General features: G+C 43.9%; 1 protein-coding gene across 3 annotated transcripts; it reads left to right on the forward strand.

The window, feature by feature from the left end:
* The first annotated feature begins 1,962 nt into the window (after positions 1 to 1,962).
* ACOX1 (acyl-CoA oxidase 1) lies at positions 1,963 to 21,833 on the forward strand. 3 transcript variants are annotated; one of them, XM_084298256.1, is made up of 14 exons: positions 1,963 to 2,403; positions 3,381 to 3,540; positions 8,548 to 8,708; positions 13,681 to 13,788; positions 14,316 to 14,435; positions 15,038 to 15,153; positions 15,639 to 15,808; positions 16,140 to 16,302; positions 17,032 to 17,222; positions 17,444 to 17,623; positions 18,143 to 18,248; positions 18,336 to 18,479; positions 19,329 to 19,535; positions 20,533 to 21,833. In XM_084298256.1, the coding sequence occupies exons 1-14, from the start codon at positions 2,292 to 2,294 to the stop codon at positions 20,581 to 20,583; spliced, it is 1,989 nt and encodes a 662-aa protein (XP_084154382.1). In that variant the 5' UTR covers positions 1,963 to 2,291; the 3' UTR covers positions 20,584 to 21,833. The 3 variants fall into 3 exon arrangements, with proteins under 3 accessions (XP_084154382.1, XP_084154381.1, XP_084154383.1); XM_084298255.1 differs by lacking the exon at positions 8,548 to 8,708 and adding an exon at positions 11,789 to 11,949; XM_084298257.1 differs by lacking the exon at positions 8,548 to 8,708.
* The last annotated feature ends 2,286 nt before the right edge of the window (positions 21,834 to 24,119 follow it).

A 24,119-nucleotide genomic window follows, 5' to 3' on the forward strand; every position in this document is an offset into this window, starting at 1 on the left:
GTCTTCTCATGCTGCAGGATAGGGAATTCAATTCTGACACTGGCTGATCCTGCAGTTGGAGCACAATTCTGTGCCATGGCCAGGCATGTGGCTGTGCCCCAGAGTGGTTTCTTCTGGCATTTTCTCTGCTTTCTCCCTTGTTGAGTCTCTGGATTTGGCAAGTTTCTGTGCTCCATTTAATGCTTTTCTCTCTGGCTTCATGCCCCACTGGGGGAAGACACCAATTGTTGCCCACAGCCCCTGCAAACCAGACAAGGGATGCCTCCCGAGGTGCTGGGGAACACCAGTACTGACCCCACAGCAGCAGGGACACGCTGAGCTGCAACCCCAAGGCTTTAACGCTCGGTGCCTCTTCCCCACCCCACGCATTGCTCAGGGGGCTGTAACCTCTCAAAACACGCTGCTGCCATCCCATAGACCAGCTGTGGGAGGCCACGGAGAGCAGGGCGATCCTGCATGCGCTGCACAACATCATCAGCAGCACGTTATGTGTGCATTTAGTGTACGCTTGGCTCCAAGTGCAGCACATTAACCACACACACTGCGCTATCCAAGGCACTACGTAACCTGTGCCTTGTCCCAGTGCAGTATGCTATGTGGGCACTTAATGAGCCATTTAACTAATCATTTATTAAATGCCTGGCTGCAGATGCAGCATGTTATGTGCATGATCAATCTGTTACTTAATTCACAATTGAATGCACAGCCAAGATACGGCAGTTACATGCACATCCAGCCTGAGATGCAACATGTTATATGTAAATTTAATACAGAATTTAATGCACAATTGAATGTATGCTCAGCCTCAAATGCAAAATGTTGTATGCACGTTTAATTCACAAGGAATAAGTCCCAGATGCGACACATTATCTGCATTTAGTGCACTGTTTCAGGCAAGCACAGCCACAGCTGCAGAATATTGTATGCATGGTTTAATGCACAATTTGATGCACGCCCAGCCCCAGATGCACCACGCTGTGTGCACGTTTACAGCACGATTTAATGCACACCCAGCCCTAGGATGCACCACGTATGCACACTGAACACATGTGCGTTGCATGCCCAGCCCCGGGCACACCATGTGGCATGCACGTTTAAAGCATGATTTAATGCGTGCCCAGCCACAGGCACACCGTGGTGTGTGCTCATTTAAGGTATGATTTAATGCATGCCCAGCCCTGGGTATACCATGTTGCATGCACATTTACAGCACGATTTAATTTATGCCCAGCCCCAGGCACACCATGCCATATGCATATATACAGCCTGATTTAATGCATGTTTAACCCCAGGGACACCACGTTGCATGCTTATTTAAAGTATGATTTAATGCACGTGCAGTCCTGTGCACTCTATGCGTGCACCTTTAAAGTAGGATTTAATGTATCTGCAGCCCCGTGCACACCATGCATGCACATTTAAAGTAGGATTTAATGCACGTGCAGCCCTGTACACACCACGTATGCACGTTTAAAGTATGATTTAATGTATGTGCAGCCCCGTGCACAACACATACGCATATTTAAGGTATGATTTACTGCATGTGCAACCCCGTGCACATGTTCCACACCCATTTAAAGCAGGATTTAATGCACGTGCACACCATGCACGCACATTTAAAGCAGGATTTAATGCAGATGCAGCCCCGTGCACACTATGCATGCACATTTCAGGTACGATTTAATGCAGATGCAGCCCCGTGCACACCACGTTGCACGCACGCTTGCAGCCCGACTGAATTTACGCCCAGCCCCAGGCACGCCGTGCCTCATGCATGCATAAAGCACGACTTAATGCCGGCCCAGCCCCGTTTCCAGCCCTATTTCATGCCCCCGTCCCCCCCCCATCCCCCTGCCCCGCACTCACCGCTCGCCCCTCCGCTCCCCCCCCCCCCCCCGTGGCCGGGGGTGGGGTCACGTGGCGGGGCGTGACGTCGCGGGCGTGACGTCACGCGGGGGCCGGCGGAGCTGAGGTCGGACGCAGGCGCAGGGCGGGTGGAGCTCAGAGGAGCCGAACCTGGGCCGGGGGGAGCCGAGTCGGAACCGAACGGACCCGAACCGGACCCGAAAGGAGACGAACCTGAACGGAGAGGACCCGAACGGAGCCGAACCTGAACCGAGACGACCCGAACCTTAACCGAGAGGAGCCGAACGGAGCCGAACCGGAACCGAGACGACCCGAACCTTAACCGAGAGGAGCCGAACGGAGCCGAACCGGGGCCGAACCGGAGCCGAGCGGAGCCGAACGCGACCCGAGCGGAGCCGAAGCGGAGCCGCCGCCGCCGCCTCACGATGATGAACGCCGACCTGCGCAGGGAGCGGGCCGCCGCCACCTTCCAGCCCGAGCTGCTCACCCACATCCTGGACGGCGGCGCCGAGCGCACCCGGCGCCGAAAGGAGATCGGTGAGGGAGGCCCCGAGGGGAGCCGCGAGGAGGTGGGGGGAGGCTCAGGGCCGGGGGGGGGCTCTGGGGGGCCCTGAGGGGGCTCTGGGGGGCCCTGAGGGGAAGAAGGGGGTCCTAGGGGGGAGAGGAGGGCCCTGAGGGGGCTTTGGGGGAGATGAGGTGCTCCAGGGAGAGGGTCAGGCTGTGAGGAGATGGTGTGCAGGCAGGGGGGTGCCTGAGGGAAGAGATTCCCCCCTTGGGGTGCAGGGAGGGGGATGTGAGGCTGGTAAAAGGGTGCCAGGCTCCCATCCTCCCCCTTCTGCTGGGTGAGAGGCAGCTTCCCAGGGGCATCTGTTTGGGGCCCTCTCCCCTCATTTTTGTCCTTCTGGTGTGCTCTTGCCCAACGGTACGGAGTTGGCGTGTTTCTCATTTGTCACTGCTATGATATATGGGGTTACTGCAACGCTGCCATCTTTTCTTCCCCGGCCAGTGCTGGGGGTGGGACTGGCAGAGGCCGGTGTTGTGCAATGTCTGTGCCAAAGGGGACAGGGAAAGTCTGTAGCCTCTGGGTGCCTCAGTTTCCGGACAGCACAGGGGGACTAATAGCTGTGCCCTCCTCCAAGAAGTTGCATGGTGATCAGATGTTCGTGAGGCAATCTGAACCTATAGTAACAGTGGCCATTTGAGGAGGTGAAATAGTTGAGTGGCCTGCAGTTCTTGTATCAGTGAGTTAATCTCATGCTAGTCCTGAATGTGCCTAATTTGAAATGTGGTTTACGTGGAGTAACAAGAAAGTGCCCGGTTGTAAGAGCCCTTCTATCCAAAACACTTGAGCTTTGTGACTTCTTCCCAATTTCATTAAATTTTAATGCTCTGTTTTAATTTTTTGGTTTCTGCAACCTGAGGTACAGCAGAGGAAAAAAGCTGAATCATTTCATGCACGATTTACTGTGGCCTGTGAAAACTGAGTTTGTTTTCCTCTTGTCTTCTGTCCCCAGAGGCCTTAGTTATTAATGACCCTGACTTCCAGCACGAGGATTTGAACTTCCTCTCCCGAAGCCAACGCTATGAGCAAGCCATCAGGAAGAGTTCTCTGATGGTTATGAAGTTAAGAGAATATGGAATTGCAGATCCGGAGGAGATCTACTGGTTTAAAAGGTACCTAGCTGTAGAGTTTGCTTCTTATATTCACTCTTATCATCACCAAGGTCATTAAAGCTGCACCTTTGTTCCTATGTTAGCTGTTCAAAGAAAACTAAAGACCTGCAGCAAAGCCCATTGAAGTTTTGGCTTCAAGGCTTCAGTGAATTTCCCATGAAGGTCCGTTGTCCTGAATGTTGTGTTTCCTTAGTGTTTTGGCTAGAAATCCAACACTGATGGTTACAGCCCTTCTATTATGTGTGATGCAGAAGGTTAAAAATGGGGCTTGTAGTCTGACTTGACAAAATGCGTTAGGAATATACTGAAATATTTGACTGTGAGCAGATCTGATGAGGCAGGAGCTTCAAATGAAGTCTCCTAAAGCTTATTGCCCCACTTTGTGTTGAGACCTAACAAAGTTGCGTTACAGGCAGACTTGAAAATGTTCCAAGGTGGCTTAGAAGTTCTTGTTTATGTTTTTTCAGTCCCCTATCTCAAGCTCCCTGGTGCTATAGTGGTTCCCTTTGACCTAGATACTTTTTATTGTATCTGACCTTTAGTTTATCTGATAGTATTATCCCTGGGTAAAGTTAATAAAAATAAAAATGTCTTTACAACTGAATTTCATTGCTTCCAGCTTGTAGGAGTTTCTGACTTTGTATTTCTCCCTTAATTCTATTAAGCTCGCTCTGATATAATCAAATAAACTGATTAACAGGGATTGCGCAGCTCTAGAACTCTGCACATAAGACCATGAATGTATCCTCTGGCACATTAACTAGGCATTGCACATTATTTAATGGACTGGTAGAATCACGAGCCCTCTGATGGGATTTGCAGAAGAGCTGCCGCTGGCCTCACGGTGTGACTATTGGAACTAATTAATTGAGAACACCTTGTCTGCTGAGGGCTGAATTTCAGAGAAGCTGGTCTGCACCGACCAATGTCATGAAAGTTCTCGTGGAAAACTCTGTCAAAGTTCTTTTTGAAAGCTGGTGTTGTTGGACAGTGATAACCAGAAAGTTCACTGACTGCACTAGATTGCAGGTACTGGATGGCAAAAGTCAATCATTAATTTTTTCCTACACCAGCGTTTTCCTACTGGAGGCAATAGGGGAGTTTCTTCAGTTACTACTGTGGAGAAAATTCAGAGAGGTATATCCAGTATACCAGCTGGCGAATTTCCATGAAGTTTGCAATGTAAATGCTGTCTTTTAGGAAAGACATCTAGTGTTAGCATTAGGTAACAGTATTTTATAAATCAGGACACTTCTGAACATTCACATGATAGATTCTAGTTTATTTCCAAAGATTCATTTTAGAGTCAGCAGCTCTTAACTTTGACTGGATAAAAACTCCATTATTGCATGTAGGTTCCAAATAATACATTCATATCTCTTGTGATTGAACAGATAGGTGTGACCAGTCAAGTTCATGATCCAAAAATCAACAGGAAAAAATGGAGAAAGCTTACTTATTTTCAGAGTCGACTCCAATTGCAGGTATTCAGGATCTCCAGAGATAATTGCAGCTATTGTAGACTGACTGTTTTCCAATGACTTCTGTGTTAAGAGCATGTAGAATAATGAAGAGCAGTACACACACTTCTTACTAATAAGAGAAGTTTGTTTGCTGTAAGAACCATATCAGAACATGCTGTTAATAACAATTTGAATTTATTATGTCTAGTGTTTGCAAGGGAGGGTATTGGAGTAGTGATTCTTAATGTATGGAAGAAAAAGTATTTATCATCCCTTGATTTCATATGCATTTTAAAATCTGTTCCCATTTTCTCACCTGCTGGGTGGCAAACTATGATTTTTATACCTAGCCAATCCCACCCAAATACCCAAGTGTGTTAATCAGTGCTAACTAGACGGGGCTTTGTGGAAAAGCTAATGTGGAGTTTATTCAGTTTTCCAAATGGGAAAACTGAGTGGCACTGGTGTTGTGACATGCCTTAATGAAGTTTATGAAATAGATTGATGCCCCTGATTATGTTGTCAAGTTGAACTTACCAGATTTCTACATACGGAAGCTTAAGATATTTTGCAATAATCCCTCTCACCTTGTGACTGTCCCCAAAGAGCAGGCACCTGTTTGTTTATGTAGGCAGTGACTGTTAGCTTTTTGGGGCGTTTTCAGATATTTTTCCTGTAGCTGTTGTATGTTGTTGGAAGTTCATTGGGTAACTTTGTATCACGAAATGACCAACATCATAGCTTGATTGATGAGAAATGCTTCCATCAGGTGACCTGAAGGTGTGCTTAAACACTTGTTGCTGCTGAGATATGCTGAACTGAATATTCCTCCAAAATATGAGATCTATTAAATGTGTAGAGAAGCCATTTTAATTGTTTCTTATCTAGACAATTTTTCTCGTGTATTAACATGTCAGCACTGCAATCACTGTTGTGGCTGCTGTTCATGAAGGCCAGCAGCCTTAATGTGCTAATATTTTGAGGTTTCTTTTACAGTCCAACTACAGCAAAATGTAAGTCAGCATGAAAAACGGGACATTGTTCTGACATCCACAGTGCTACACAGCTCTTTGAAGAGAGCAATCTGGTGAATCCTAATTCACCTTCAAATTTAAATAGCCTTAATTGAGGAAAAAGGGATTAAGTAGAGAAGAGAAAATGGGGCACAGAGAAAAGGTCTGAGAGCTGCAAGTCAGCAGATGCTTCCTTTATTCGTAAGCACTGTGTGAATGTGCGCTTCCCTTGTGAGAATGTGTCTGCCTCTCGTTTTGGTGTTCAGGTTAGTGTATCAAACCAGAAAAATTGTAATAGGGGCACTACTCGCCGCTGCTAAATTCATTTAGAGTGGATGAGGATGGCTGGGTTTTTTGGTACAGCTGGAAAAGGGATTGGTTACCATGTGGTTGTTAGCTCTGAAGTCAGTCAGCGCAGGTCAGACATAGCCCCGGCTTCTTGCCCACTGAGAGGTTCTTCACACTCTTCCTTGGGAGTTGCCTCAAGAACTGCAACAGCAAGAACATTTTGCTTGCAGATATTGCTTTAAAGTAAACAATCCTATTCTGTAACCCAGTTCTGCAGGCTGAGTGTCCTGGGTCTGTCCCCTCTGTCCTAACTGAAACCAGGACACTGAGAATGTCTTTGCAATTGTTCGTTTAGCTCTGGAGTGTCAGGCAAACACTTAGCTTTACTACTTAGTTTTTAGTACTTTATTGTACTCTATGGATTACAGAGTTGTAGAATGGTTTGGGTTGGAAGGAAGATGACCTTAAAGATCATCTAATTGCAACCTCCCCCCAGACCAGCTTGCCCAAAGCTCCATTCAGCCTGACCTTGAACACTTCCAGGCATGGACTATCCCCATCTTCTCTGGGCAGCCTGTTCCAGTGCCTTACCACCCTCTGAGTAAAGAATTTTTTCCTTATATCTAACCTAAACCTACCCTCTTTTAGTTTAAGCCATTCCCCCTTGTCCTATCTTTATACCCCCTGACAAAGAGTTCCTCCCCAGCTCTCCTGTAGCCCCCTTTAGGTACTGGTAGGACATGGTAGGGTTGATATTTGTGCAATCAGACAAATCTGTTAAATCCCAGTACCTTTTACTGTGTAGGTGTAAAGGAAAAACCCACCGAAGAAACCACAACAATGCTGCAAAATATTGTCTCCCTATTTGTATAGCATTTGAAAGCCCTTGTTCAAAAAAAAAAAAAACAAAAAACTTCTGCTTTGCAGGGAGATGTGCTGCTGCTGTAGGCAACATAATATTTTCCGCTAAGGGAAGCGACTTTCTTGATCCCAAGAACTCTAGGCACTGTGCTTTCATTCACACCAGCTGAAAGCACATTAATAGCAAGTATGAGATCACTTAATGATGCGAGTTTTGCTCCTGGCTCATTTGGTCTTGTTCAACAGCACAGTTTCTAAGTGAACGTATCTTCACCATGCAGTTCAGTGGTCCTGAAGAAGCATCGTCCTGCTCTCTCGCCCTAAGGCTGATTTGCACAGTTTGTGTAGGGATCTGTTCTGAACTATGAATGTTTTATTCTCTGCTCCCAGGCATTCATTCCTAGCATAGTGTAAAATGCCAGCCACAAATGCTGCTGTAATTTGAAAAACTGGATGCACAATATCTGCTACTCAGTGCAGGTCTGCACCAGCAACAAACTTCAGTCTGCTTCCCGGGCAGGTGTTATTACTCCACGATGGAAGGAGGCACTTCCCTTGCCGATACCTCGAGCAGGTGGAAGAGATCTTGTGTGTAGGTATTCATGTAGATCACGTGTTTCTCTTCTATATTTGAGTCTGGATGGAATAAGCATCCACGTGCAGCAGGTGGAAGATGAAGGAACTTCAGGCTCTGCAGAACGTTGAAGGGAAGATGCAGTTGCTACGTAGCTTTTACCCAGCGAAACTTTACAGCATGTTTGTCCCAGGGTTTGTTTTCATTGGAAGCAGAATTTGCCTGCCATTGTGGCTACAAATCATGAAATAATTTGTTTTGATGAAGCCTGTGTAAGATGTTTGATTTTTCCTTACATTCCACTACTAACCTGTAACAGTTTTAATGGGAGGTGAGCTCAACATCACATAGCTGATGGAAGCAGACACAGGTAATACAGAGCTCTTCAGAAAAGCACTTGGTCACCTAAGAAGCTTCTTCCTTTTCAATACGTAGTGCTTCTAAAAATAACAGCCTAGTTCTACGCCACTAGCAGCAGTGGGATTTATTCCCACCAAGCATGAGGGATAGGGGGAAAAGTAATTTGGTTTTCCTGTCCACTGTTTTAAGTTCCCAGTGCATCTTTATAGCACAGTTCTTTTTTTTTCTAGCTCCATAACGACAGCTTAAATCATAGCATGAAGAAAATGTCTGAAATAAATGTTTCCCATTAGCATTTCTTCTGATTCCTCCATGTTTGGAGGTTGCTCATGGGACAAAGAAAAGTCGAAATAGCAAACATTATCTTATGCTACAGGTGGAGAAAAGCCTTTCAGGATCTCGTTCTCAGTGAGACTGAGATCCAGATCCCTCTATTTCTCTCCTGTAGAACATGCTTGGGCAATTTTCCTGAACCTTTTGGTCTACACTTCAGCATGTTTCAAACAACCATAGAGAGCCAAGCGACTGATGCTCAGAAGAAGAAATGGCTGCCTCTGGTCCATGGAGTCAAGATAGTTGGCACCTACGCCCAAACCGAAATGGGACATGGTTAGTTCCCTTCAGGGATCGCTGGGTAACCTCTTTTCTGTAACTCCAGTTTATAAACTGATAATGCTCCCTGCGTAAATCTGAAAGGGGAAAGGTAAAGTAACTTGGTTAACCACTGATGTCTCCAGCTTGATAGCTGGAGAGCAGTTCTGTCTCTCATCCTAAAACACAGGGTTAATTTTGGTCTTTTGCAGAATGCACCTCTTAGCTGTTCACTGACTTCATATCTGTTTGCCTTTGATTTAAGATGAGGTTGTTATAAGCCCCAGGAGTCCGAATTTCAGTTGAACTAGTTGGAACATGTCAGTCAACAGTACTGCGGATTTCATTTTTTGCCTGGATTGAGGCATGTGTTGCGGAGTTCTTAGTGCATGATCAGCCCGCGTAAACAAGTCAGGCCTACAGCTTCAGATGCAGTGTAACATGATGAGATTTGCGTTTTGTGCCCTTGAAAGTAAGGTATGCTTTGCCCCAAGCACTGTCCTTCCAGGTGCTACTCCACTGCAGCTGTCTAACTTCATGGAAGGGTCTCGGTTCCAAAGAAGGAAAAACATCTTACTCCTACTATCAAGGCAAACTACCTTCAGTTATTCATATGGAAGAATGTTTAATGGATAAGAACACAGAATTTTAGCCCAGAACCTGGAATTACAGTTCTTAAATACCAGTAAGAATTAACAGACCAAAGATGTCAGAACATGTGCTGGCATCTGAACCTGGAAAGCAGGATGTGTACAAGCCTGGACAACTGCTCAAGTTGGATGGTAATAACCAAGTTGGATGCCTGCTTGGTAGGTTACATTACTTGTGCTAGCTGAAATCTTCGTAGAATGTGCAGCGGAGGAATTCCCATCGTCTGTTCTGCTTCAGAGAGATGGAGTTAGCGAACTGAACTCAGCATGGGAAGCGGAGTCAAACGGCTGACAAAAATGCTTGCTAACCGTGTTTGCTTTTTCACACCGCCTTCTTTAAATCAGGCACACGTCCGCACCAAAGTGATTTGGTTTACTTGCTGTTTCACGTTAGATCATTGCACTTTCTTGCCTGGTGATGGTTGGGTTTGCTTGCAGCTCTCCTGTTTGGTGGTAAAATGTCTACTTTGACACTTAATAGAATTAATGCGATGATAACATAGAAAAGTGAATATACCTGCTGTGCTGAATAATGAAAGTACGATGGTTTGGCATTCTTGCTGTGAATGCTGGACACCTGTTCCATAAGTAAAGCTTCTGTAATAATTGTCACTGAGCTCTGCTTAATTTAAGCCTGATGTTTAGAAACTGGTGATGGGGGAAAGAGCCCTCTGAACTGAATCCCAGCCTGGATGGGTAGTTGGTCAAATTTTAACCTAGGGAGTACCTTCTGGTAGTCTGTAGTGGTTTTAACATATTTCATAGTGAATGATTTAGAAAGAAAACAGAAGAAGGCATAAAACACTGGGCTGAAAGGGAAACACAAAGGAGAAATAAAAATACTATGTTGTTTCTACTTGGCTTGTAGCTATGGCTAGTAATTAAGGACTTCTTCTCAGTTTTTGTATACCAGCTATGTGTATCTCACCAGCACTGAACTCACTTAAAATCTGGTATTCCTGATTAAAATAACCATTAGTCTTCAGTTGAGCCTGGTCACTGTTCAGTCAAAAAGCTTATAAAACATTGGTGCTGGGATTATTAGCTGGCTGATATTTTCAGGTGCCTACAAATAAACTGAAGAACAACACTTGTTAGAGGGCCACTTACATCAATGTATGCCTAGAGGTAACATGAGTACATTGGTCCCACTCTGTGTGCCAGCTGAATTTGAGCTGAGCTCCAACAAATATTCTCTCAGTAATTCTTCCCACTTATTTAAAAAATCCTATTAAAAACAAGCTACATTATTTGTTCACTTGGCATATTCATGCTTTAGTCTTCGTGCAGAAGTCCTAGCAACAATCTATAGCCCAACTCTTATAATAGGGAATGCAAACTATTAAGCAGTGTTGTCAGCCTTGTGCAGTAGGGACTAATGCTGTTTGGGTTTTCCCTTATTTTTGGAAGTTAGTAAGTAATACTTGCAAAAATAATCTCTATATATTTTGAGAAACTCCTCGAGTAAATGGGATAGTCTTGAGACTGGAGAACACTGCAGTAGAACGGTTTGTTCATTTTTGTCTCCTCCAAGCTACAACAGTGCTCTAAGTACTCAAAGCAATTAATATTTAAAAACATAATGAAGCATTTAGCCTTTCATATCCATATTCTTAGTAGACCACTTAACCTAGCAGTGGTGTTTGATAGAACGTGGAGGAAGGTTAGTTCTAGTGAAACGTTTAGTTGGAGAGATCTTCTACTGATGATTGCCACGTTGGAAAATGTTGGCTTTCTTGCCATGTTATGTTCACAACTTTGACACATGCAGAGCACTTTCCTTTTAAGAGAGCCTTTAAAAATAGCAGGAGTTGAAGGGAGGTGATGGCAGGAATTTTAGGAGGGGTATGTAGTATATACATCTAATCTTAACAACAAAAATAGTGGAGACTATTATTTTTTAAAGAATATTCCAGTGAAAATCTAGCTCATCCAGCTGGATGAACTGGGACTTCTGCCACATTTTGCTCTCCAACCATGAAAAAAGTGTGGACTTTGTTCGTACAGCCAAAGGCTCGCTACATCCAACCAGACCACATCTTCAACAAACTGCCATTCTGCCTCAGCCCCTCTTTTAACGCAGTGGGTTCTGGTTTACAAACCATAGTGAGGATATTGTCTTTGTTTTTCGGTGTGGATTAATCATTTTATCCATCATCAATTATTTATCATCAAAAATAGGTGAATATTGCAAATGCATTTTATATAGGATTAGGAGTAAATTAATTGCAGCATGCTTATTTCAGAGTAAGCATGTTTTTTGTTATTCAGATCTGAGGAAAGGAGAGTGCTCTGGCTTTCTAAAATACACCTGCTGAATTCTGATTTACACATGAATCTTTTTTTTTCTCTTTTTGTCTCTTCCTGAATCTCCACCATGAATCCTCTTGCTTGCTTCCCTCCCATAACATTGCCTTCACACTCCCATCCCATGGCACCTCTTCACAGCTTTGTTCATCGAGGACGGCCTGAACCTCTGGATCTTCATCTGGGCATGTTCCTCCCCACCCTTCTCACCCAGGCAACCCCAGAGCAGCAGGATCGCTTCTTCATGCCTGCCTGGAACCTGGAGATCATTGGCACCTATGCCCAGACTGAAATGGGCCATGGTACAGTACATTCACTAAATGCTATTTCTAAGAATGGTTTTGTGTGCAAAGGATTCCCCTGCCTGGGAAAAAGGGTGTGCATTTATCCCGTGGTCTGTAAGTATGTGTTTATGGCTTTAGGGACAAGTGGACTGCTTCTGAAACTCCTAAGAGATTACAACACCACATGCTTTCTGACCTTTTTTTCCCTGATGGTGGAAGAGTTTGTATTTTTGTGCAGACACGTACTGAGTGCTCCTCTTGTGCCATTCAAATTACTATAGATGATTTGTTAAAACACCACCTGCATATGGCTATGGTGTTGTCAATTTGATGACATCAGTTCATTTCTACACCTACCATTCTTTCCAGTGTGATTTCTGCTTTACTGTAACACTCACTGTGAAGACAAAAGGACAGAGCTTTAAGATACTGAAAGAGGTGCCAAAAAAAGTAAGAACTGCTTGTCACCTTGGGACTGGCCTTGGATCAGAGAACATGTGGATGACTTGGTCTCAGTGTTCATGTTTTGTGGGAAGCGTTTTTCCTGGTTCCTTAGCTCACTCCGATGTGTTCTTATTAATTGGACCATGAAATCATTTTTTTAGAGTATTTGTATTAAGTAGACTTTGATCTCTGTTGCTGTTCTTTGCTTTCAAGCTTTGAAATGGATTGTCATAACTCCAGCAGTATTGTGATTCAACACTTAATCCAAGTTTCAAAGGGAGGATATTATGCCTCGGGAAACTCTATTTTGATATCAGAGTTGCAGATAAGAAATATTTTCTAAAAATGAGCAGGATTCACCTTTGTGCTGAAGTGAAATACAGAGACTGTGTGAAGCTTAAAATAACTGCAAGTCTGTGGAGAATCTCTTGCATCTAGTGAGGTCTGAAGACCCTTTGCCAGCAGAGTAAGAGTTAAGCTGTCCATGGAAATATACCGCCAAGCTCCATGCTTTGGAAACGTGGATGCATCGAGGTGATGTCTTTTCATGTTGAAACTCCCACGTAGAGTTGTTGGCTCCATCTTCTCTGTCAGTTTAGACTATCATGAGTGTCTGCAGCTTGACTAGTTTAAACACGTAGGCATAGTGATTTTTCACTAATGCAATGACACTGCCATTGCTGAGACAGTTTTGCATGAATTGCAGAGTGAAGAGTTCAAGGCAGAAGACAGACTGTGCCTGCAGTTGTAACCTTTGTTATTTTGCAGCCCCTCATCTACCTGTATAAGTAACCTAGCATATGCACGCCACTACTTATTGTTTTGGAGCAATGAATGATCTCGTTTGGGAGAATTTTGCTCCATCAAGTGAGGAGATCCTAGGCCTGATGAAGGAATAAAGATATTACGAGTACTATTCATTCCATCTTTTGGCTGCAAAGTGCATGATTCTGTTTGCACTTAATCAGCAGTTTTAGCGAAAGCCAGGTGAGCTGGTTTTGTGGATCTCTCTATTGACAAAAGGCTTGTAATAGGAAAAAAATTGTCAGATCGGAGGTGCTTGGAAAGTAGTATTGGACCAGTGAAACAGTAATGAGTTTGCAGATAATTGGCTTTAGGTTCCAGAATAAGGCCCGAGTCTCACTCATTCTTTATGAAGGATTAAATATCTACTAACTGTAGCCTAAAAGCAAAATTAAAATTTGTGCATTACTACTGGAGTTCAACTTTCCATTGTCCAATTCAGTCCTTGTCTGTATTTTGTGACTGACTTTCTGCCAACACGGTGTGTTTGCTTGTTTTCAGGAACTCATCTCCGGGGTTTAGAAACTACAGCTACTTACGACCCCGCTACCCAGGAATTCATCCTCAACAGCCCCACTGTGACCTCCATTAAGTGGTGGCCAGGTGGACGTAAGTGTATCTATATAAATCTGGAAGATGCATATGAAAAACTCAAGGAGGTGCTGTCACGTGTCTTATATCTACAGAATGATGATTGAAGCTTGGTCCAGAGAGTCAGAGTTGCCTTTTGCACAAGTAGAAGACCTGTCAGAGCCTACCTAAACTTCTCATTATCTGTGTGCTCTGGATTATTTCCCTGAATCATTCACGCTGTGTAGATTTGATGTAATTCATTATGTTTTATCAGAATCTTTATTGAAGCATCTGAGGCAGTCTGTAGAACAGGACTTCCTTTGGCTTTCCTGTCAGGTTTGCCAGGGACTTGGTGTTGTACAGCCAAGAGAATAATAACGTCCAGTTTCCATTGACTTAGGCAGCCTTGTTTGTCTAGCTGTAAAATTTGGATATTAATCAGTGTTGCAAATCTGTTTCTCTAAAATGGTGGGGTTAATGTATTTTGGATCCTGCTTCAAGGAAAGGTGTGTGTGTTAATAATACGTGTGCTGCTTATTTTTTTCTGACTACCACTCCTGCAGTTGGAAAGACCTCGAACCATGCCATTGTTCTGGCTCAGCTCTACACTCAGGGCCAGTGCAAAGGACTGCATGCCTTCATCGTTCCCATACGGCAGCTGGGCACCCATGAACCTCTGCCAGGTAAAAATTTGTTCTGGGGGCTTAGCGTTCATGGAAAACTTCAGATCTGTTTCTCTTCAGCTATATACAGCTGCATGTGTCTTGTTAATTAACATAGCGTATTTCACTAGCTGATTTGAGTGAGTAGATTGTAGGTCACAGGACTTAAAACTTCATGAGTCTTACTTACAAGTGAACCACTACTAAATAAAAACTTCATGAGTCTTACTTACAAGTGAACTACTACTAAATAAGCTTTCACGTCATGTTTTCAATGTGAAGATTAGTTGGGAATTTGATTCTGTCCAGCTAGGCATTCTGTGAGGCAGCACGTGCTCTTCTGAAAGGGATAAATACCTTTCATCATCCCCTAGATAGAAGGGAGGTGAGCAATCCTTAGAGAAAACTCCCTCAGTCAGCATACAGTAGGATTTCATGTAAACTACGAAGGCCCCATGTTTTGGTGCTCTTCATTCCAATAAAGAATCTAAGCTCCTAGTTTGCTGTTACTCCTAGCAGTGATAGGACTTTCTAGAAAACTAAAGAATGGCTTTCTTGGAGAAGGCTTAAACCTCTTGTGCAGTGTTCCTTTTTCTTAATGCAAATGGCTTTGTGTGTGGCAGGTATTACAGTGGGTGACATCGGGCCAAAGTTTGGGTATGATGAAATGGATAATGGCTACTTGAAGATGGACAACTTCAGAATTCCTCGGGAAAACATGCTGATGAAATATGCCCAGGTAAAGCAATGAGTTTCAGCATATGCCTTTAAAAATGGTCACTTCAAATGTTCTCGTGTGGTTGAATAGTGCCGTAAACCCTGTATATTAACTACTCATCTGCATTCCCTGCTCGTGTGTGATAGCATTGCTACAGGGGAAGCTACAGCTGTCTGTTATCCCCAGTTGCTCTGTGAAACGTGCAGTCTGTCCTATTAATTGTATGGGAAGGGAGGACCTGTAATGACTGTTCAGGGGCTGATTCAGAAGGCTTCACCTCTAGCTGCTGCCCAAGGGCTGTAAATAAAGAACAAAAGTCACCCACCCAGCTGGCGAGGTCTTTATACTATTCTGGTCTTTTTTGGAGAAGTTTCTCATCCAAATACCATCAAGATTGTAGCTTGCTTTTAAGTACTACATGATGAGTGTAGAGCTTGAGATGTGAATATGTAAAAAGGGAAGATACTATAAAAATCAACAGGCTGTTGTGTTTATTTTTTTTGCAGGTTGAACCAGATGGCACCTATGTGAAACCAGTGAGTGACAAGCTAACCTATGGGACCATGGTGTTCATCCGATCCCTCATTGTAGGGGATTCTGCTCGCTCACTGTCCCGGGCTTGTACCATTGCCATCCGCTACAGCGCAGTGAGACACCAGTCTGAGCTAAAGCCAGGGTAAGTGCACTGAAAGGAAAGAGCAGCCGAAATGCTGAGGGGAAATTCCTAACTGCTGGAGAGAAGAGGGACTGTGGCTCATGTTACTTGCTTTGGCACTTGATAGAGTTTTATAAGAGTTTAACATTGGAAAATGAGTATTTGACTGTATCCGTTATTGACTGCCAAACTGCCCTCCCCCTGCCAGAGACTGTCGTATGCTCTTGGATATTCTGGTTTGATATGAATGCATCTTTTACTGTCCAAGTGGAGAAGCTACTTAGAGTTGAATAGGACTTCAGTATGCCTGTGGCTGGCAAACTGCTACTAACTCTCAGGTGTTTTGCTCTAGGGAACCAGAACCCCAGATCTTGGATTATCAGACCCAACAGTACAAACTCTTCCCTCTCCTGGCAACAGCATATGCTTTTCATTTCGTGGGAGCCTACATAAAAGACACCTATCGGCGTATCAGTGGAGACATCAATGCAGGGGATCTGAGTGAGCTGCCAGAGGTACTGTATCTTCTGGAAACCAGAGGGGTCTTCTGATTTTATGCAAAAATTGCTTTTAACATGAGAGCAAAGTCACAAGCCTTTTTGTGGTTTTCAGTCTTGAGGTGTCTTGTACTTTAGATCCAGTGATCCCAAGTCCAGTATGTGCTTGTGACTCTTACTTTGTTTGCACTGTTCATTTAGCAGAGCTTCACAAAGAAATATGGAGTGATGCAAAGAAAGCAAGCTAATGTGTATATTTAAAAAAAAAAAAAAAGGTATTTTCAGGAATGATGGCACGTCATTTGGGAGTGAAGTTGAGACTGGTCTTATGCCTGTGCTGTACCTTCTTGATTATTGTTCTTGATCTTGAGGTGAATAGAGGAGAACTGATGTGTTGATCAAAGGTGTCAGTACTATTTTGAGGAGATTAGGATTGTAAAGTGTTAGTTTTCAACTAGGGATTCTGTTTAAGAACCTAATGTGACAAAAAGCAATTGAAAACAGTTGTCCACGTTATGTGTAGAAACAGAAAAGATGAGGTACTTAGATTAAGTCCTTACATGTACATAGGCTTTCACATAAGTAGTTTGGCTCAGGAAAGAGACCTTACAAGAAAAACAAGACCTAGTGATAAGTGGGAGGGTGGTGTTGACTTTTTTTTTCTGGGAGTTGCAGTACTTGGTAGGTACATGTGCAAACTTAGAATGGAATATAAAGATGCTAACTTGCTTTGCTTTTGTCCATCAGCTCCATGCACTGACAGCAGGACTGAAGGCTTTCACTTCCTGGACAGCCAATGCTGGTATTGAGGAGTGTCGAATGGCCTGTGGTGGGCATGGCTATTCTCGTTGCAGTGGCATTCCTGACATCTACGTCACATTCACCCCATCCTGCACCTACGAGGGAGAAAACACAGTCATGATGCTGCAGACAGCTAGGTATGTTAGCTTCTGTCCATCAACTTTCTTGCCTTGGCATTATGGTCTTTGCACCTGAAGTGAAGAGCAAAAGAAGTATCCTCTGTTACCATGGAGCTCTGTTTTTGACAACAGCATACGCCTGCAACTGGTCTTTGACAGACTGCCTGACCCTAGGTAAAAGGACTTCTCTCCATTCAAACTAAGGAGTAAGAGTTGCTATTTGTTGTTCTTATTTTCAGATTCCTTATCAAAAGCTACAACCAAGTTATTGGTGGTCAGCGGGTTTCTGGCATGGTGTCCTACCTTAATGATCTCTCCAGGCAACGCATTCAGCCACAGCACGTGGCTGCGAGGACCGTGAGTGTGCGCATTAATGATCCAACCAGCTTGGTCGAGGCCTACAAAGCACGGGCTGCCCGGTGAGTTCATGCTTGTTAGGCTGAGCCAGGCACTAATAAAATCGGGTGTGTTGGGAGGTGGTAGTGTTGTAGTGCCTGGTTAACGTGAGATTCTCAAGGTGTGGTTGACAAAGCTTTGCTCTGCATGGCGCTTGCAAGAAGTAATGCACTTTACTAGCTTGGAATGGTGTCAAACGCTCTGAGGTTGCAAGAGGCTACATACAGGCAAACAATCCTGATTCTAAAGCCTATTGTGGGGAAGGTGTAAGAGTATAACAGATAACCTACGTGAGAGTAGGCATTCAGGCACCCCAGCAGCGTTGTCAAATGTCTTTTTATCCCCGTGTAGTTGTGTTCTAGATGCAGCAGTGATGACAGGGGTTTTAGGGTCACAGCTGCTTGCTCCAGGCAGTGCGTTCAGGTGCTGCACACCGCCTCTGAGTTCTGATGTGTTAGACTTGAATTTATACAAATTTGGTGTATGTAGTCTTGATAATGTGTTATTGTATAACCCGTTTTTTTTTTTTTTTTTTGAGATAGGCTCGTAGAAGCTGCAGCAAAGAACTTGCAAGCTGAACTGAACCACAGAAAGAGCAAGGAGGATGCCTGGAACAGAACTTCTGTTGACCTCGTACGAGCATCTGAGGTCAGTGACGTACCTGATAAAGAGGGGTGCTATAGGAACTTGTAATCCCTTTGTGAATCTGATTCATCTTCCTTTTGTATCTTGTAGGTACACTGTCACTACGTAATAGTGAAGCTTTTCACAGCAAAGCTGTCTGAGATCAGCAATGCAGCAGTCCGTGCTGTCGTGACTGAATTATGTCTCCTGTACGCACTGTATGGGATCAGTAAGAACGCAGGGGATTTCATGCAGGTTGGTGTATTTCTCCAACTCTATAAACCTCCTGAGCCAGAGTTCTCGTTATGAGATGTTTTAAATGTGAAGCTGCATGACTGCCTAGGCCTAAGGTTTTGACTATCACTTGCATAAGTCCAAGAGCAGTGTGATTCTGGTGGAAGGCTCTTGATATGTTTCCCTTGGGATCCACCAGAAGTAGAGTTGGGTGATAAATGGTAGTGTGGCATCTGTTTGGATTAATGTGTTCCAGTGGTTAATAGTGACCAGTATGTTAAAAAACAAGGAGATAATAAAGGAGATACAAGTGTAGGTTAGACATGCCTTGAGAGCTATATGCATTTGCAGATTAGTGCCCAAAAGGGGAAATCGTACTCCAGATAATAACCCATCCTTCAGTGAATGGGTTTAAATTGCCAGGCATTACCCTTTTTATTTTTTCAGATTGAGAATGTATTTGCAGCAATGTTTGTTTTTTTTTGTGTTCAGGCAGACATGATATGTTTTATCTTCTCATTTTCCTCTTTGCTGCCTACCAAAAACTTCTCAGAAACCAGGAAGAACTTAATACGAGTGTGCACATTCTTCAAGAATACTTGTTGCAGAGGCTAAAATAGATGCTCTTAAAATTGTCTCCTGTTGAAATAGCTGGGCAATGTTGTGACTATGCCATGCTAGGCACCTTCTCCTGCTTGTACCCAATGGCAGATTGACAGTTTGGTTACTTAGCACTTTGGGGCAGGGGGTCTTACAGACTACTGGATTTTTGGGTGAGGAAAGGCTGACCTGTGTTAGACCATAGTGGAAGGGAAGGTTCTTGTGACTTACACACTCTTCTGATAATCTTTTTTTTTTTTTTCCCCCAAGGCGGGTATTTTGACAGATGCCCAAATTACTCAAGTGAACCAGCGTGTGAAGGAGCTCTTGGCTATAATTCGTCCCAACGCAGTAGCACTGGTAGACTCCTTTGACTTTCACGACACTCATCTTGGATCTGTGCTTGGCCGGTATGACGGCAATGTCTACGAGAACATGTTTGAGTGGGCAAAGAAATCTCCACTGAACAAAACAGAGGTAAAGAAGCCTTATTTCTTCCTCTTAGGTCATCTGTGTGCAGAGAAATAACTCAATTTAGGGTTGTTAATTTTGATCCAGTCAGTGATCTTAGCAGGTAATCGATAAAGGGGGAGGAGGGAGCTGAAGCCACTGGTGGTAGTGGAACAAAACTAGCAACCTGCTTCTGCTCCTCTGCTTTCAGCGTACTTTCTGTTGTAGCTACTTTCCCACACATGCCTTACACACGGTCTTGCAGGATACTTTTCACTTCCTCAGTTGGGGGAGGAAATTGTAGTCTACCTAGAGAAACAACCGGATAATCTCATTGAAGTTAAAAGCAACTATCACTTTATCTTAATTCTGTTTAATGATGGTAGCTGTGAAAGCCTACCTGTTTTCTATCAAATCTTCGACTGCCCTCAGGCAGTATTAATGACTGTAGAAGGAAACTGCTCCCAAGTAGTTCTTTGAAAGTGTCAGGTGCTGCATATCTGCCCTGAGGCTGTAGCTGAGCTAATAAAAGAAACTGAGCTGTGAAGTGTCTATGTTCCACCAGCCAAAACAAAATTCTAAATCCTGTCATGGTGGCCTCTTTTGCCTTTATTTGATCCAGACAGTCTGTACTCCTAGCACAGGCTGCCAGAGGTTGTGCAATTATAGTTAAATCCCACCAGAGCTTTCTTAATTTTTTGTGCTTCTGAAGTCAGTTGGTCTTAAGAGCTTCATTACCGTCTGCTTAGGAGATGTCTGCCAGCTTTCTTTTAATTAAAATGCTTAAGAATTGTCCATGTGGTAATAAAACACCTTATGTTCTTTCATTTCATGCAAGAAAGGTAGTGGAGAAGCACTTGTTTGGTCTCATTCTCACCCTTTGTCATACAGACACTCAAATACAGGACTTAGTTGGCTGTTCTTGAGGCCTCTGATTCAGATTTTCTGCAAGATGTAGAGAACTGAAAGTGTTTCAAAATGCTGGCCTGATCTTGCTGTAACCATTGTCTTGCACTCTTTGCAGGTTCACGAGTCTTTCCACAAACATCTGAAGCCGATGCAAGCCAAGCTGTGAAGCCTGCTGGTTTTTAAAATGCACAATTTTCCTGCCCTGAAAACTGGATGTTTGTGTCCTTTCTTCAGGCACCTGAATCAAACCTTTCAAATCCTGGTAGCTGTAGGACAGTGAATAATTGTAGCCTTTATTTCCACTTTTATAAATTGAGAAGGTGTTTGGGGAGAGTGTGTAGGGATTGATGCCTGGTTTTAAAGTGCAATTATAATGGTAAAATTAACCTTTTAAAATCTGGGAAAGCTTTATGGATTCATACAAGAATTGCTTTTGTGAAGCTGCTAACTAGAGAGAAGTTCCTGTCAACTGGAAAGGTAACAGGATTTTACTACTAAGTAGTTAACAGCCCTCAGGCAATAGCTTCAAATGAGCAGTTACGTTTTCCCCCTTCCCCAAAAGCATCGATGTTTTGATATATATGTTTTTAAGGTTAGCACCAACTCTCTCCTTGTTTAACAAATGTCTGTGCTATCTAAGGCCTCCTGCATAGTTCTCTGTGCAGAAAGTCTGCATGTGGCATTACTTTCCTGATGTAGCTGGGAAGTAAATACCCATCCTTGTCTGGAGCTCTACTTCAGTCTTCTTTCCAGAAGACATCTTCATGTTTTCCAGTACATCCTTTCACTGCCCTGCAGAAACTCCGTTTATCTGTGTGCCATCTCTAACACTGTCACCTTACTCTTTGTTAATAGGAAGTAAAAGAAGAAAATAGTGATGCTGCTCTGAGAGCAAAATCAGTAGTAGTAACCAGCTGGGTGCTGATAATAGACATCCTGCCCTTCTTTTAACTGTTGATATTTTCATAGCACTATCTCAAAGCACTTTACAAATGTTAATTATGGTGGTTTGATGTGAAAGTCCACGTGTAGTGGTGGAAACTGCAAATTTGACGTGGAAGGATGAAGCCAGTATTCGAGGGCAGAAATCAGTTGGCCGAGGTCCTTGGATCTTCAGATTGTTCCGGGATGTTCTGGTTTTTAAAGGCATTTTTCAAGAAAGCAACAATCCGAAGTGAAGTGTCCAGACTTTTTTCCCCACCAATGCATTTCCAAGGAGCTTTCTCTGATTTGCTTAATTTTTTTATATTGACTTGCGACTTGCACAGTACTGTTTGGATTAACAGATGATTTTGTTATTAACAGAACCTCCTGATGTCTGTCCAATGAAATCAGTGCAACTACAACTAAACACAATTACTGCTGTCTTTCAACACCAATAACTTTGTCCAGTGACAATAAAACCTTTCTTCAAGAGATACGAGTAACTCTGAGATTAAAATGGTAAAAAGCTTCAGTATAAGCCTTTAGTTCTGAGGCAGCATCTGAGAAGCTGCTTCTTACAGCTTTGGTATCTGTTGGAGTCTCTAATTTTGGATCACTTATCATGGAGGAGTGTTTCCTGGTACTAACAATCATTAGACAGGATCTTTAGCTTCATACACAATAGCTCGACAGAAAGAAATGTTTAAATTTAAATGGTTAAAGAAAAAGAAAAAAGCAAACATGCCCTTTTCGGTGTCGAGTCAGGTTGAATGAAACCACTGTTGGTTAGGTTACCAAGGCAAATTGCTTTGATTTCCATCTGTTCAACAGAGCAGACTGCTGACCTGTGGAGGGATGATGAAGGAGGAGCAGGGAAAGGTTAAAGATATGTTAATGAGAACAGTACTAGCTAACAGTATGTACAAATATAATAAATTACAAAAAATGTGTTTTCAGACAAAACATCTTTGTTCTTTTTGCTCTTCTGTGTCGTCTTCCATGAATCTCATTTAAAGTAACAAAGTAGAATGAAGTACTGAAAAGATGAGTTTTACAAAGAAATAATGTCTTGAACTTGCTGCTCTTAACTAGTTGCACAAAGAAAGGTAAGGCTTCGTTTTTCCTGCCAAGTTTAGAATTTCTGCAAGAATTTACCTTAACTCTTGAATTTTCTCTTGGCTCTAGTCTGACCTTTCTGGTTTTGGAGAGTTCTAAGGCAGCTAGCAGCCTAGCAGCTATTCCTGCCTCTGGTGCTGCTCACGCTACAGAAAAAAATCTGGCAGAGATCAAAGCTGCATGACATTGCCTCGTGACTTGGATGTGACTGCTTATAGGCCAGAAAAAGCTAATCCCTGTCACTAACAAAAATTTGTGGTTGGCAGCAGAAACTTGAATTCATAAAAGCCCTTCCATTAAAATTTTTCCCCCTTACGTGTTTTGTGGGTTGTTTTTTTTTTTTCTGAGTGGATAGCGACATAACCAGCAAATGCTGTATTTGCTATTGGTGAATATATCGTATCCTTTTTGAGCTCACTGCTTTTTGGTGTTACTACCTGAAGACCACAGCCTGTTATGACTTACTGTCTGCTCACCAAGAGAGAGCAGTTCAACTCTGTCAACAGGCCCTGCGTCCTGGTTAGGACTTCTCCACCTTTTAACAAAATGTAGTGGCACCATGTCCAAAATTGAGACTTCTGCTCATGCTGAAGTGATTTCAGTGTCAGATGGTAACACTTGTAAGCTGTATGGTTCTTCTTGAAGAGTATTGAAACAAGCTGAGTATGGTTTTCAGTCTGATGTACTAGGTGTACTCCTAAAAATACTGCCTTGGGTGAAGTCTGTAGAAGGAGCCCGTTTGCAGATGGACTGGCACCACATGTGAAAAACACAGGTAGATGGGTCTGTGGGGTGTAAGATCTCAAAGGCATTTCCCCAGGGTGTTTCTGGAAGCACAAACTTGAGCACAAATGTGTAACTTGAGCACAACTGAAGGAGGCTGGAGCAGCCTCAGGAGCAGGGCTGACTTTACTGGCCCTAGCTTTGGTAAGAAATTAACTTTTAAAAAGAAAACAAACTTCTAATGTTACCTCTTAGTTGATTTTAGCAGTGCTAGCACACCTTGCTGTGCTGACTGCTGGGGTTAGAGCTGCTTAATGGATGCTCACTGCTGCTCCATGGTCACTGCTTGTAGTTCAGCTAGCAAACTGTCTTAGGCTGCTAGGAGCAGCTCTAACGGAATAGAGCACTGCTAAAAAGGGGGATATTCACAGCTTCTCGTTGAATTCTGTGAATCCAGCCTGTATTTTCCTTCTACTAAGCCTGAAGGCAGTGGCTGCCACTCTCAGGTGGTGTGAGGTCTGTGCTCTTGAAACAACCTCAAACAGCGCTGCCTGAGGCGATTCCCCAGCAACCCAGCCCCCTCCATCGGCCAGCTTCTAACTGGGGGGGGGTTGAACCGCTTCCTGAGCGCCTGGAAGGGGGACTGCAGGTAGGAGACTGTCCCTTTTCAGCAGCCAAGCGCTGGCAGGACCGCAGCGGGGCTGCAGATTTGCACCCTCCCTGCCCCATCGCGCTGCCTCCCGCCCCTCCAAGCGGGGGGGGGCGTCCTCAACCGCCCTGCCCCGGATACTGGGGGCTACTGGGAGCTGCCCGGAGCTGCCGGGAGCTGCTGGGAGCTGTAGTTCGCTGCCTGAGCCCGGCGGAGACTTCGCTTCCCAGCGCCCCGTGAGGGGAAGGCCCGGACCGGGGCCTGCGGCCTCCCCCGGCCTGAGGCGGGCG

This window comes from Netta rufina (genome assembly GCF_964035555.1).
Source record: "Netta rufina genome assembly, chromosome: 19".
Lineage (NCBI taxonomy): Eukaryota > Metazoa > Chordata > Aves > Anseriformes > Anatidae > Netta > Netta rufina.

Bases quoted from the DNA above. Each gene is read 5' to 3' on its own strand.
- ACOX1 (XM_084298256.1), top strand. From the start codon at position 2,292: ATGATGAACGCCGACCTGCGCAGGGAGCGGGCCGCCGCCACCTTCCAG. The intron at 8,709-13,680 runs GTTAGTTCCCTT...GCTTGTTTTCAG, and splicing joins CCAAACCGAAATGGGACATG to GAACTCATCTCCGGGGTTTA. The intron at 19,536-20,532 runs GTAAAGAAGCCT...CACTCTTTGCAG, and splicing joins CTCCACTGAACAAAACAGAG to GTTCACGAGTCTTTCCACAA.